Here is a 15,221-nt window from a genome sequence, read left to right on the forward strand (position 1 = left end):
GTGTGTGTGTGTGTCTGGCTGTCTGGCTGTCTGGCTGTCTGTCTGGCTGTCTGTCAGTGGGGGGAGAGGAATAGGGGGAGGGTTGGTGCTGGGGTTTATACTCAGGGCCTGGGCTGTGTCCCTTAGCTTTTTTGCTCTTGGCTGCATGGAGCTTAATCAGTAGAGCCACAGCACCAGGTGTGGCTTTGGCTTCATAATATAGGATACGAGTCTCATGGATTTTCCTGCCCAGGTAGAACCACTGAGTAAGAAAGGAATGAAACATAGTCCATGCATTGACAGTTCCACATAGTTAGAAGAAAATCAGAAAATCATAACTACACAACATGGAATCCCCCAGGGATCCTGGTTATACAAGAGCATTTGGACGAAATGCATTTTCTTTAAACTCCAGTTTTACTAAAGTATAAATATACAATTTCTCTCATCTGAATTTACCTTTTCCATTTTTTCATTGTTATTTTCAAGGCTAGGCAAAATCCCAATTTATTATGAAGCTCAGTGAATGATAGATAGGAAAACACACTTCTCTATAGATGGTCTCAGTTCAAAATTTCAGTCAGTAGAAGCCGGGCACTGGTGGCTCACGCCTGTCATCCTAGCTACTGAAGAGGTTGAGTTCTGAGGATCCTGGTTCAAAGCCAACCCATGCAGGAAAGTCTGTGAAACTCTTCTCTCCAGTGAACCAGCAAAAAGCCAGAAATGGAGTTGAGGCTCCAATGGGAGAGGATCAGCCTGGAGTGAAAAAGCTAAGGAAGAGCAGGAGATTCTGATTTCAAGCCCCAGAACTGCACAAAATAAGATAAAATAAAATAATGACCTGAAGAAAACACAGTGAACTTGGTCAATGTCCCATAGAGATGACAGGAAATAGCCAGAGGCTGAAGATCTATTCAATAAAAGGACGCTTTCCTTCCAGGACACAAATGTAAACCTTGTCCACAGTATTGGATATGGCATAAAAATAGATGTTATATTCCATATCATATTTATACCACGTGGCAAAACAGCGAAAAGTCCTGTGCTCAACACAATGCCAGCCTGCTGAAGATTAACAACAAGGATGCACTGGTAGGTCTCCCAGTCTCTCCTCCCGTAAGAAAGGAAATCACATTTCCTGTGATAGACTAAGAAGAGTGTGCTAATCACTGGTGGCTCATGCCTGTCATCCATCTACCCAGGAGGCTGAGATCCAAGGAGTGAGATTCAGAGCATCCTGTGCAGAAAGTCCATGAGACTCTGATTCCCAATGAACCACCAGAAAACTGGAGGTGGTGCTGTGGCTCACGTGGTAGAGCACCAGCCTTGAGAAAAAGAAGCTCAGGGACAGTGCCCAGGCCCTGAGTTCAAGATCCAGGTGTGAAAAGTTCTCTCATCCTTTCTAGAAGAAGGGAAATATTGTGTTGTTTGATTGTCATTGGATCTTACTCACCTGGTTCACTGATAGTTACAGAGTCCACAAAATATAGTTCAGTTAGAAAAAAGGAACAAAATAAGAGATCTATGGCTTACATAATGACCTGTTCTGACTTCAGTACATTGTTTTTTGTGTGTGTGAAAATACTGTACAGAGGGGTCACAATTACATGGGCAAGATAGTGAGTACATTTCTTATCAAGCATTATAGCCTCCTCCTTTGTTTCCCCTTCCCATCCCTTCCCATCCTCCCCCCCACCAAGTTGTACAGTTTGTTTAGTACATTGATTTGTTGTCCTGTATGCTCTTTCCTTCTTTCCTTCTTTCCTTCCTTGCTTCTTTTCTTTTTCTTGTTTTCATGCCAGATCTGGTCATTGAACCCAGGGCCTTGAGTACCACTTGAAGCCACACCCGTGTACTTGCGTGTGCACGCACACACACACACAAACACATGCTAAAGCAATTTTGAAAATGCTGTTTGAAAACAGTTTGAAGAGCAGAAATATGTACAGAAATAATTATTTTCTGTGCCAGTCCTAGGGCTTGAAAACGGGGCCTGGGCACTGTCCTGAGCTTTTTCCCTCCATGATCACAGTCTGCAGCTTGAGCCACAGCTCCACTTCTGGCTTGTTGGTGGGTTTTGGTGGTTCCCGGAGTAAAGAGTCTCATGGATTTCCCACCCTGGCTAGCTTTGAATCGAGATGCTCAGATCTCAGACTCTAGAGGAGGTAGAATTACAGGTGAGTCACTAGTACCAGGCAGAGATAACTTTGTGCACAGAGCATCTTTGTTTCTTAGGAGTTTGTAAAATCCTGGCAATTATTTGGCTATTGGCTTGGAGCATCTCCTAGAAAATATAGCACATATAATATAACAGTGGATCAGAGTGTTGCTTCTTCTATTTGGTAAGTTTCTATTTTTTCTCTTATTGTTTTAAGTCCATTTTTAATCTATGTTTTCCTCAGGACAATTGTAGACTGGTGACATACCCTCAAACACACCTGCCGTGTCAGGCCTCTGTATTAGATTTAATCATGCATAAAATATTCCCATAGCCAGGGGCTGGTGGTCACGCCTGTAATCCCAGCTAGTCAGGAAGCTGAGGTCTGAGGATTATGGTTCAAACCAGAAGTGATATAAAAGTCCATGAGATACTCATCTCCAATTAACTACCACAAAAATGCTACAAGTGGAGCCGAGGCTCAAGTGGTGGAGCTCTAGCCTTCAGCAAAAGTCCTGCTCTAGTGTCCAGGCCCCAACTTCAACACCCAGTACAAATGCACACATAGCAATCACAGACGCCCTGATTTTGTCCAGTCATCATGCCGACTTTCTTTTCTTTCTATGGCTTTCTTGGGGCTTGGCCGCAGGGCCTGGTGCTGTCCTAGGCTTTTTATCTCCAGGCTAGTGCTCTACCACGGGAGCCACAGCTTGGCTTCTTGGCTTGATTTCATTAGATGTAAAAGTCTCATGGCCTCTGCTGCTGGGTGACTTTGAACCCAGGTCCTCAGGTCTCAGTTCCCTGAGTAACACAAAAGCTCAGGACGGCGCCATCCTAAGAGTCAACGTCCACCTGTGAAAATGGAAACAGAGACCATGAGAGTTAGGGGGGAGACATGGGGGGAAGGATGAGGGGTGAGGTGATCCGCATGCATGGCGTCAGAGCCTGACAGTCTGAAGGGAAATCCCCTGCACCACCAAGGGCTCTTACTTTCCTTAGGAAATGCTGACTGTTGGAGCCATACTGTCAGGTAGCACAGGTCATGTGTGTGTGTGTCTACTTCAAATATGTGAGCTATTAAGTACTTTCCTGGTTTTCCTCTTCAGGTTGAAAAACAAGCCCAGTGCTTTAAATGGAATGTATTGTGCATTTATGACAGAAGACATGCGCATTTTGTATGATAGTTGTTTGGCATCCAGATATGCAATTTGTGAGAAAATGGCTGATCCGGTGTGGGTAGAAAGTGTGCTAGGTTAAAGTTCACGATGAAATCTTGTACTTGGTCATAAAGTCCTTGGCTTGAGATGCTGTCCTGCACTGGGAAGGATCTAGATGTCAGCGTGTGTCTCCTGGATCACACAAATGGAATAAAAAAACGATGACCAGATTTCTGCCTCTCTGCACATTTGGATCTTGTGGTATTTATCTTGCTCCTCATCTGCTGAGGGTAAGAAGCTAACTCCTTGCCAGGCACCAGTGGCTCACTCCTGTCATCCCAGCGACTCAGGAGGCTGAGATGTGAGGGTGAAGTTCCAGGTCAGTCCCAGTGGGACAGGTGGTGAGGATCTGATGTCCAATGAACCAGCAAACAGGAGCTCAGGAGCTAGGCCCTGAGTTCAAGCCCCAGGACCTGCACATAGAAAAGCAAGTCAGTCATGGCTGAACCTTGAACAGCATTGCATCTTCTGCTCAGCATCAGGACAGTGTTTCTTCTGAAATCTAGAATTGTCTTCCGCTGTATTTATTGTCGTTGGCCATGGAGCATGAACTCAGGGCCTGGGCACTGTCCCTGAGCTCTGTCACTCACGGCTGGCGCTCTGCCACGTTGAGCCACAGCTCCACTTCTGATCTGAGGTGGTTCATTGGAGGTCAGAGTCTCAAGGACTTTCCTGTCCAGGCTGGCCTCCAACTATGATCCTCAGACCTCAGCCTCCTGAGAGGCTGGGTTGTCAGGCGTGAGTCACTGCACTTGACTGGGACCCTAGTGCTCCTGTCAGCTCTGTTCTTCACAGTTGGAGTTCTACCAGGCCAGCCGTGCCTCCGGTTCCCCTTGGGTCGTTTTAGTATTCCTTGTACCAAACAGCTTTGACGGTCATGACGCTGAAGGCTTACAAGTGTCTTTGGGATTCTCTCTCTCTGTCTTGCTTTGAGTTTATAAGCAGCAAAATGTCCAAGAAGAACTTCAGAGACATGTGTGCCAACAACAAATGGGTAAAGAGGTCATTCAGAGAAGATCCAGAACCTCTGTCCTATGGCAAATACCGCCACCTAGTGTCACCTCCAAAGAACCACCGGAAAACCAGAAATGGAGCTGTGACCCAACGTGGTGGAGCGCTAGCCTTGAGTCAAAGAGCTCAGGAACAGCGCCCTAGCCCTGAGTTCAGGACATAGGACCAGCATACACACACACACACACACACACACACACACACACACACACACACACACACATACCACACACACACCACAGACACACACAGACACACACACCACACACACACAGAGCAGTAGTGCACTTTTGAAAATAACTGTCTTAAAGCAATACTGTGAATGGTGTTATACAGAGCTCTGGGCAGAGATCATTGTTTTTGTGTCAGTCCCAGGTCTTGAATTCAGGACCTGGCCCCGTCCCTCAGCCATTTTTCCCAAGGCTCACACTCTGAACTTGGGCCACAGCTCCACTTCTGGCTTGTTGGTGTTTTGGGTGGATCCCTGGAGATAGGAGTCGCATGCGCTTTCCTGCCCCAGCCAACTTTGAAGTCTAAGCCTCAGATCTCAGGCTCCTGAGTAGCTGGCGTTTCGGGCGAGAGTCACTGGTCCCCGGCCACACAGAATTTGGTGCACAGAGCATGTTGGGTTCTTAAGCTTGTGGAAAGTCCCTATGGTTTTCCCCCTATGGGCTGGGATCATCTCCTAGGCAACGCAGCACAAGCTATGTAACAATGGATCAGATGGCCCGTCTGCTATCTGGTTTCTGTTTTCCAAGTCTGGTTTTTAACGATGTTTTCCCCAGGGTGATTATAGATCGTGGGACTATTTAAACACACCTGCTGCATCAGTCTTCCTTCATGGAATTAATCAGGCCAAAAAAATTATCTGGCCAGGGGCTGGTGGTCACACCTGTAATCCCAGCTGCTCAGGAAGTTGAGATCTGAGCATGGAGGTCAACGTTAACGTTCCAGATGATAGCATGTGGTAAAAATTACTTTCCTTCAGATCCTTTCCTGCAGTTGGAAGGATCCTGGATCACAAAATGGAATCAAAACAATGTCACCAGATTTCTGCCTCTCTGAACACACACACACATACACACACACACACACAAACACACACACACACACACACACACACACACACACATATATTAGTCCCATGTACCTTCATGCCCAGGCTGGCTTCAAATCACCACCATCCTCAGATCTCAGCCTCCTGAGAGCTGGGTTCCAGGTGTGAGACGCAGGTCCCTGGCTATAATAACACTTCAAGAAAGCCAAAAAGTTCTCTACTAGGAAGAGTTTGTCAGAAGACAACAAATTCTTGTTGAATAATAGTGTACTTTGTACATCAAATAACACAATGAATACTTTCAGTTCAGGAAAAGAGATAATGATTATGTTTATCGATCATTTCTTTCAACCGTCTATATTGGCTATTAGCAATCCTAACCGTGAAATAGGCAGAAATAAAGACAGAGAGAGACACAAAGAGGAGAAAAATATATAAGAATGGAAAAAATTGAAAGTTTGTTTGTAATTCAAATAGACGTATTCGTCAGAGGCTCAATAATTTCAGAACTACGCAGAATAAGTGTTGTCTTGCTATCACTGGATAGAAAGCAAACCTAATTTCTGCAGTTGCCATATATAGAGCTTAGAAAGAGGAAGAGAGGTTGGTGATGCAAATGTTTCCTTATGTCACAGACACGCAATCCTGCCGGAGACCAACAATGAGGAGTGGATCGGCTCGGCTGGGTTAGACACAGGGTCAGCTGGGGAAGGGCGGCTGCTGCTGATGATCCCAAAGCCTCAGCGTCCACCTTCCGTCCAGCGTCCAACAGTCAGCCCTGCCTTCTCCTAACAACAGCATTTCATTCCACCTGCTTTCCACCTCCCTCCATGTCTGAAGAAGTCACTTCCGCCGGTCTAACCTTCCATGATACCAGGAACAGAGAGAAGATTCCGGAGTTTGAGAACATGGAGACAAAAGGTAAGCCTGTTGAACTTGAGCGTGTGGCAAGGTCAGTAGTGAAAACGAGACTTACATCTTGGGACACACGGACTGGATAAGTGAATATTCAATTCCAATCACCAATGACCTCCATAAATGCTTCTATCTTCTGTTGCAAGCCCTGGCTTTTGAAATTGCACAACGATCCACCATTTATTAATGTTCTACTTCTGAATATTACAATCAAGATGAATAGTAGGGTTTTGAAATTATACAAAGTGTTTCATTTCTGTGGCAAACATGGTAGGTGTTCCAGGAAAGCCATCCTTCAATGTGTTTTGTTCTTTTACTTTTCATTTTATTTGTGTAACGGAGAAACAAGAGGGATTCTGGAAAGATTGGAAGAGAGAGACAGAGGCAGGGACACAGACAAAGATGGACAGAGAGATAGAAACTGAGGCAGAGAGAGACACAGGAACAGAACATGGCAGACAGTATACACAGGAACAGAGAAGGAGAGACAGAGGGACATACAGACAGAGACATCCAAAGAGAGATGGACAGAGGGTCTCAGAGGCAGACAGACAGAGGGACAGAGACAGAGTGACAAGGACAAAGAGACGCAGAGAGATTTGGCATTTTAGCCCCTACAGTGTTCTGTGCAGTGCTGATTCATGTTACCCTCATGCATGTCAGTACCGGGGCTTTTACACATGCGCTAGAACTCTCGCTTGAGATTTGCTCGAGGCTGGCACTCTACCATTGGATCCACAGCTCCATCTCCACCATGTTGCTGGTTCATTGGAAATACAAAGTCTCATGAACCTTCCTGTCCGGCTGGCTCTGTATCACCATCCTCAGATCTCAGCCTCCGGAGTGGCTGATGACAGGATCATGGTTCTCAGCCAACTTAGGGCAGCAAAGTCTGGGAGACTCATGTCCAGTGAACCACCCGAAGGCTGCAGGTAGAGCTGAGACTCCAGAGGGAGAAGACCAGTGTTAAGCACAGAACTGTTGGGGACAGCACCCGGTCTGGAGTTCAAGCCCGAGCTCTGGCACAAAACCAGCCAAGCAACAAAGCGAAACAGAAGCGTGAGCGCCGGGCTTCCAGTGCTTTTGTTTCCTTCCTCATTCTTTGTGGTCAGGCTCAGTATTGAACTCAGGGCCTGGGCGCTGTCCCTGAGCTCGGAGCTCAAGGCTGGCGCTCTGCCGCATGAGCCACAGCACAACTGCTGGTTTTCTGGTGCTTCCTTGGAGTTCAGACTCATGGACTTTGCTGCTCCTACTGGATTCGATGCTCAGTCCTCTGATCTCTGCTTCCTGGGACTGGGGTTCACTGCCTGAGTCACCAGCACCCTGCTTCTAAGGGTTTTGGTATTGTATTGGCTTATTTGCGTCTCCAGGGGAAGTTCTTTGTTCACCTCTTCCCACATGTTAAGGCCAAATTCCAGTGAACTTCACCCCGCATCGCTTGCCCTGCCCCTGCAGCCTGAAAACCAGCGTCTCCATAGGAGTTTCTAGTTCCCCTTTTGAGTTGCTAACAATCTAGTGCAACAGCGTTCAGTGTTACAAATGACCAAGGTTTGGTTTTGCCCAAAGAGTTGGTTTTCTAAGATACAGTAGACTCACAACCTTGCCTTATTGACTTGAAACCCATTTCTTTGTATAGCTACATCATGCTTCCAACCTGGCTTTGTGTATTCATGAATTCTACAATCACGTTCAGAGGAACTACAGAGAGAATGGACATTCATGTCAAGAAAACAAGGATGGGATTTTTTCCTTCATCTTTTATTTGTATTTTTGTGCCAGTGCTAGGGCTTGAACTCAAGGCCTGAATGCAGCCCCTGAGCTTTTGTGCTCCAGGCTGGTGTTCTTCCACATGAGCCACAGCGCCACTTCCAGCTTTTTTCTGGTGGTTCATAGGAGATAAGAGGTTCATGGTCTTTCCTGCCCAGGCTGGCTTTGAACCATGATCCTCAGTTCTCAGCCTCCTGAATGGCTGGGATTAAAGGTGTGAACAGCTAAGTCCTGGCTGCTTTCTTTACTCCTGTATCTTTCAGTAGTTGTACAAAGGGTTTCAATTCACCAGGTCATGTTATGAGCACACTGCCGATTGGCCAGGGATTTATTTTTCTTGTCTCAGAGTGGGTAACACATTAAATTCTTTTTCAAGTTGCATAGCAGGAATAATGGAAGGGGAAATGGAGGAATGAATGGCCTTGTACGGATGAGTGGAAGGGAATGCCGTTTTGAGAACGTTGTTGCTTTTGTGTTCCACAGCGAATCGGGCTGATCCTTCCCCCGTGTGGGTTAGAACAGCTTTGCGTGTGACTCTCCTGCTCCTCCTACTCCTCTTCATTGGACTGAGAATCTTGTGGATCATGAGTATGTATCACTCCTTTTGTTTATGTTACTGGGTCTGGGGCTTGAACTCAGGACCTGGGCCCTGTCCCTGAGCTTCCCACTCAAGACTGGCGCTCTACCGCTTTAGCCACAGCTCCACTTCTGACTTTTTGCTGGTTCGTTGGAGATGAGAGTCTCAGGGACTTTCCTTCCCAGGCTGGCTTCCAACTGGGACCCTCAGATCTCAGCCTCCTGAGCGGCTGGGATGACAGGCAGGAGCCACTGTCCCCTGGCTCAGAGCCTAGCGCTCCTGCCCAGCTGTTTGTCCTCACAGTTGGTGTTCTACCACGTGAGCCACGCCTCCTGCTTCCCTTGGGTGTATTTTTAGTATTCTTTGTACAAAACAACTCCTAAGACCATGATAGTGAAGGTTTCCATGTGTCTTTTATAATTCTCTTTCTCTCTGTCTGGATTTGAGTTTATAAACTGCAAAATGTCCAAGAAGAACTTCAGAGAAACATGTGCCTACACCAAATTGGGAATGTCAACAGTTCTGAGAAGATCCAGAACCTCTATGAGAAGATCCAGAACCTCGCTGAGAAGATCCAGAACCAATCTATCACATTGCAAACCCTGGCCACCAGGCTGTGTCGTGAGCTACAGGAAAAAGAGCGAGGTAATTCTGTATTACCCTGAGGGCTGCGTATGAGACCAGGAACTAAAGCTACCGTGTGTGTGTGTGTGTGTGTGTGTGTGTGTGTGTGTGTGTGTGTGTGTGTGTCTTTGGGCTTGAACTCAGGGCCTGGGCTGTGTCTCTTGGCTCTTTTTGCTCCAGGCTGCATGGAGCTCAGCTAGTTGAGCCACACACACAGCATCACTTCTGCCTTGTTGCTGGATAATGGAAGATAAAAGTCTCCCCGATTTTCCAGCCCAGGCTGCCTAATCATCAGATCTCAGCCTCCTGAGCAGCTGGGATTCCAGGCAGGCACCACTGGTGCTGGCTAGAACCATTGAGTAGTACAGGAATTAAGCAGAGTCCATGGCACTGCTTTGTTGACAGCTCTATACAGTTAGAAGAAAATCAGAAAATAATCGTAACTATGCAAAATCAAATTACCCAGGTTTAATGGTTACATAAGAATAGTAAGACAGTATATGTTTTCTTTAATCTGCAGCTTTACTAAAATAAATCAATTTCTCTAATCTCAACTAAAATATTTTTATTATTGTAGAGATTATGTAAAATCTCAATTTACTATCAAGATCAGTTAATGATAAGAAAACACACTTCTCTACAGATGGTCTCAGTTCAAAATTTCAGCCAGTAAAAGCCGGGCACTGGTGGCTCACGCCTGTCATCCTAGCTACTGAAGAGCTTGAGTTCTGAGGATCCTGGTTCAAAGCCAGCCCATGCAGGAAAGTCTGTGAAACTCTTCTCTCCAGTGAACCAGCAAAAATCCAGAAGTGGAGTTGAGGCTCAAATGGGAGAGGATCAGCTTTGAGTGAAAAAGCTAAGGAAGAGCAGGAGATCCCAAGTACAAGCCCCAGAACTGACACAAAACAAACTTAAATATTACCAGATGAAAACGCAGTAAAGTTGGTCCATGTCCCATAGAGATGACAGGAAATAGCAAGAGGGCTGAAGATCTATTCAATAAAAGGACGCTTTCCTTCCAGGGCACAAATGTAAACCTTGTCCACAGGATTGGATATGGCATGCAAATCGATGTTATCGTCTGTATCATACTTATGACACGTGGAAAAATAGCCAAAAGTCATGTGCTCACCACAATGCCAGCCTGCTGATGATTAACAACAAGGATGCACGGGTACGTCTCCCAGTCTTTTTTTTAGTGAGAAAGGAAATAGCATTTCATTTCACAGAACAAGAAGAGGTAGCTGAGCACTGTGGCTCCTGCCTGTCATCCCAGCTACTCAGGAGGGTGAGACCTGAGGATCATGGTTTGAAGCCGGCCCAGGCAGCAAACTCCGTGACACTCTCATCTCCAACAAACCACTCAAAAAGACCAGGAGTGTCGCTGTGGTTGGGGTGGTAGAGCACGCAACTTGAGCAAAAGAAGCTCCAGGCCAACGCCCAGGGCCCTGAGTTCAAGCCCCATGACAGAAGTTCCTTCATCCTTTCTAGAAGAGAGAAATGTGTTGTGTCTTTCCCGTTGGGTCTGTCTCCCGGGGCTCACTGATAGTTTCTGACTCAACAAAATATAGTTAGGAGGAATAAGATCCAAATATGAGGCCTTTGGGTTATAACATTTTGGATGGCTTCTGAGATCCCTCTTACGCTGACCTGTGCCCACTTTACTGGACTGCATATTGCTCTCTCTCTCTCTCTCTCTCTCTCTCTCTCTCTTTCTCTGGATCCTTCTCTATCATTCTCTCTCTAAGTCTATCTGTCTGTCTGTCTCTGTCTCTGTCTCTGTCTCTGTCTGTCTCTGTCTCTGTCTCTCTGTCTCTCTGTGTCTGTCTTCTCTGTCTCTGTCTCTGTCTCTGTCTCTCTGTCTCTCTGTCTCTCTCTTTCTCTCTCAATTGCTTCCTTGCTTTTCCTTTCTTTTTTTGTGTATACCAGACCTGGGGCTTGAAATCAGAACCTTGAGCTCACATGCACACACACACACACACACACACACACACACACACACACACACACACACATCCAGTAGTTATGCAATTTTGAAAACACTGTGACAAACAATCATTTGAATGTTGATATGCATAAGTATGTACAGAGATATTTATTTTTTGTGCAAGTCCAAGGACTTGAACTCAGGGCCTGGGCGCTGTCCTGGAGCTTTCTCCACTTCTGTTTTTTTTTGTGTTTTTTTGGTGGTTTCCTGGAGATAAGAGTCTCATGGACTTCCCTGTCCTGGCTGGCTTTGAATCATGAGCCTCAGATCTCAGCCTCCTGAGTAGCTGGGATGACAGGCGTGAGCCACTATACCCAGCCAGGGATAACTTTGTACACAAAGCATCTTTGTTTCTTAGGATTTTGTAAAGTCCTTGGTGTACAACTATTGGATTGGAGCATCTCCTAGACAAGCTCTCAGAAACGACTATGTGAAAGTGGATGACAGTATCATGTCTGATATCTGGTGAGTTTCTATTTTTTCTTTTATTGTTTTCAGTCTATTTTTTAACTATGTTTTCCTCACAACGATTGTGGATTGTGGAAATAACCCAAACATACCGGCTGGGTCAGGCTTCTTTATACTCTTCTTTTTTGGGGGGGGAGGGCCTGGTTGTGGGGCCTGAACTCAGGGCCTGGGCGCTGTTCCTCAGCTCTTCAGCTCAAGGCTGGCGCTCTACCACTTGAGCCACAGCGCCACTTCCCGCTTTTTTCTTTTTTCTCATGTGGTGCTGAGGCATCGAACCCAGGGCCTCAGGCATGCAAGGCAAGCGCTCTACCACTGAGCCACCTTCCCAGCCCCTGGGTCAGGTTTCTTTAATGGATTCAATCAGGTAAAAAAATGTTCACCTAGCCAGGTGCTGGTGGTTCACACCTGTAATCCCAGCTACTCAGGAAATTGAGCTATGAGGATCATGGTTTGAAGTCAGCTGTGACCTAAAAGTTCATGAGACACTTATTTTCAATTGAAGACCAGAAAATGCAAGAAGAGGAGCTGTGGCTCAAGTGGTAGAGCACCAGCCTTTAGCTCAAAATCTCTGATGTAGTGTCCAGGCCCTAAGTTTAAGATCCAGTACCAACACACACACACACACACACACACACACACACACACACACACACACACACATTCACAGATATCCTTATTTGTCAAGTAGCCATAAACTATAGACGTTCTTTTCTTTGTGTGCTTTTTCCTGGGGCTTCAACTCAGGGCCTGGGCACTGCCCTGGGCTTTTTGGCTCAAGGCTAGTGCTCTACCACGTGAGCCACAGCTCCACGTCTAACTTTTTGGCTTGATATATTTAGACATAAGAGACTCATGGACTTTCCTGCTTGGGTGATTTTGAACCCTGATCCTCAGATCTCAGTTTCCTGAGTAGCACAAAAGCTCAGGACGGCGCCCAACATAATATTTAACCTGTATATGTGAGGATGTGAACCAAGAACGTGAGAAGGGGGCGAGGGGGGGGACATTGGGGAAGGATGAGAGGTTGGACATGATCCACATGCGCTGTGCTCATAAGCTGAGAAGCTGAATTGAGACCCCTTGACAATCAAGCATCTCCATATGAACTCTGAATTTTCCTTCGACAACGCAGACCTTAGGAGCCGTACTGTCAGTCAGTATTTTCATGTGTGTGTATTTCTAGTGCTTGACTTTCTAAGTATTTTCCTGTTTTTCTTCTTTTAGGTTGAAAAGTAACCTGACTGACTTAAATAAACGGTATTGTGGATATTTGAGCAGAGGATATATTGATTATACTCTCTGTTCTGAACAGAAATATGCAATATGTGAGAAAATGGCTGGTCCAGTGCAGGTAGAAAGTGTGCTAGTTAAAATTCAAGATGAAAGGCTGTACTTGGTAAAGGAGTCCTTGGCTTGAGATGCTGTCCTGCACTGGGAAGGATCTACATGTCAGCGTGTGTCTCCCGGCTCACACAAATGGAATAAAAAAAAAACGATGACCAGATTTCTGCCTCTCTGAACTTTTGGATCTTGTGGTATTTATCTTGCTCCTCATCTGCTGAGGGTAGGAAGCTAACTCCTTGCCAGGCACCAGTGGCTCACTCCTGTAATCCCAGCTACTCAGGAGGCTGAGATGTGAGGGTGAAGTTCCAGGTCAGTCCCAGTGGGACAGGTGGTGAGGATCTGATGTCCAATGAACCAGCAAACAGGAGCTCAGGAGCGAGGCCCTGAGTTCAAGCCCCAGGACCTGCACATAGAAAAGCAAGTCGGTCATGGCTGAACCTTGAGCAGCAGTGCATACTCTGTTCAGCATCAGGACAGTGTTTCTTCTGAAATCTAGAATTGTCTTCCGCTGTATTTATTGGTGGTGGCCGTGGAGCATGATCTTAGGGCCTGGGCACTGTCCCTGAGCTCTGTCACTCACGGCTGGCGCTCTGCCACGTTGAGCCGCAGCTCCACTTCTGATCTGAGGTGGTTCATTGGAGGTCGGAGTCTCAAGGACTTTCCTGTCCAGGCTGGCCTCCAACTATGATCCTCAGACCTCAGCCTCCTGAGAGGCTGGGATGTCAGGCGTGAGTCACTGCACTTGACTAGGACCCTAGTGCTCCTGTCAGCTCTGTTTCTTCACAGTTGGTGTTCTACCACGCCAGCCGTGCCTCCGGTTCCCCTTGGGTCTTTTTTAGTATTCCTTGTACCAAGCAGCTTTGACGGTCATGACGCTGAAGGCTTACAAGTGTCTTTGGGATTCTCTCTCTCTGTCTTTATTTGAGTTTATAAGCAGCAAAATGTCCAAGAAGAACTTCAGAGACATGTGTGCCAACAACAAATGGGTAAAGAGGTCATTCAGGGAAGATCCAGAACCTCTGTCCTATGGCAAATACCGCCACACAGTGTTATCTCCAAAGAAACACCGGAAAACCAGAAATGGAGCTGTGACCCAACGTGGTGGAGCGCTAGCCTTGAGCCAAAGAGCTCAGGAACAGCGCCTGAGCCCTGAGTTCAGGACACAGGACCAGCATATACACACACACACACACACACACACACACACACACCACATACCACACACACACCACATACACACACAGACACACACACACACACACACACACACACACACACACAGAGCAGTAATGCACTTTTGAAAATAACTGTCTTAAAGCAATCCTGTGAATGGTGTTATACAGAGCTCTGGGCAGAGATCGTTGTTTTTGTGTCAGTCCCAGAGCTTGAACTCAGGGCCTGGCCCCGTCCCTCAGCCATTTTTCCCATGGCTCACACTCTGAACTTGGGCCACAGCTCCACTTCTGGCTTGTTGGTGTTTTGGGTGGTTCCCTGGAGATAGGAGTCGCATGCGCTTTCCTGCCCCAGCCAACTTTGAAGTCTAAGCCTCAGATCTCAGGCTCCTGAGTAGCTGGAGTTTTGGGCAAGAGTCACTGGTCCCCGGCCACACAGAATTTGGTGCACAGAGCATGTTGGGTTCTTAAACATGTGGAAAGTCCCCATGGTTTTACCCCTATGGGCTGGGATCATTTCCTAGGCAACGCAGCACAAGCTATGTAACAGTGGATCAGATGGTCCGTCTGCTGTCTGGTTTCTGTTTTCCAAGTCTGGTTTTTAACGATGTTTTCCCCAGGGTGATCGTGGGGCTATTTAAACACACCTGCTGCGTCAGTCTTCCTTCATGGAATTAATCAGGCCAAAAAAATTATCTGGCCAGGGGCTGGTGGTCACACCTGTAATCCCAGCTGCTCAGGAAGTTGAGATCTGAGCATGGAGGTCAACTTTAACGTTCCAGATGATAGCATGTGGTAAAAAATTACTTTCCTTCAGATCCTTTCCTGCAGTTGGAAGGATCCTGGATCACAAAATGGAATCAAAACAATGTCACCAGATTTCTGCCTCTCTGAACACACACACACACACACACACACACACACACACACACAAACACATGAACA

The 15,221-nt window shown here is 46.6% G+C and overlaps 1 protein-coding gene and 1 long non-coding RNA gene across 2 annotated transcripts in view; both read left to right on the forward strand.

Annotated features, from left to right (window-relative positions):
• Positions 1 to 1,019: 1,019 nt before the first annotated feature.
• Positions 1,020 to 15,221, forward strand: part of LOC138820143 (uncharacterized) — a 46,965-nt gene continuing 32,763 nt past the window's right edge. The window contains exon 1 of the long non-coding RNA XR_011369732.1: positions 1,020 to 1,071. This is a non-coding gene — a long non-coding RNA (uncharacterized lncRNA). The remainder of the gene's footprint in view (positions 1,072 to 15,221) is intronic.
• Positions 6,084 to 13,257, forward strand: LOC138820137 (C-type lectin domain family 12 member A-like). Its single transcript, XM_070011850.1, has 6 exons — positions 6,084 to 6,343; positions 8,588 to 8,692; positions 9,129 to 9,326; positions 10,328 to 10,479; positions 11,651 to 11,757; positions 12,985 to 13,257. The coding sequence occupies exons 1-6, from the start codon at positions 6,253 to 6,255 to the stop codon at positions 13,175 to 13,177; spliced, it is 846 nt and encodes a 281-aa protein (XP_069867951.1). The 5' UTR covers positions 6,084 to 6,252; the 3' UTR covers positions 13,178 to 13,257.

Source organism: Dipodomys merriami, unplaced genomic scaffold, assembly GCF_024711535.1.
Source record: "Dipodomys merriami isolate MVZ:Mamm:240054 unplaced genomic scaffold, mDipMer1.0.p SCAF_84, whole genome shotgun sequence".
Classification (NCBI taxonomy): domain Eukaryota; kingdom Metazoa; phylum Chordata; class Mammalia; order Rodentia; family Heteromyidae; genus Dipodomys; species Dipodomys merriami.

What these genes read in the sequence shown, in the direction of transcription:
- LOC138820137 (XM_070011850.1), top strand. Translation starts at nt 6,253, where the DNA reads ATGTCTGAAGAAGTCACTTCCGCCGGTCTAACCTTCCATGATACCAGG. An exon ending in TGAGAACATGGAGACAAAAG is followed by an intron (nt 6,344 to 8,587) that starts GTAAGCCTGTTG and finishes TGTGTTCCACAG; the next exon opens with CGAATCGGGCTGATCCTTCC. An exon ending in TTAACAACAAGGATGCACGG is followed by an intron (nt 10,480 to 11,650) that starts GTACGTCTCCCA and finishes TTTGTTTCTTAG; the next exon opens with GATTTTGTAAAGTCCTTGGT.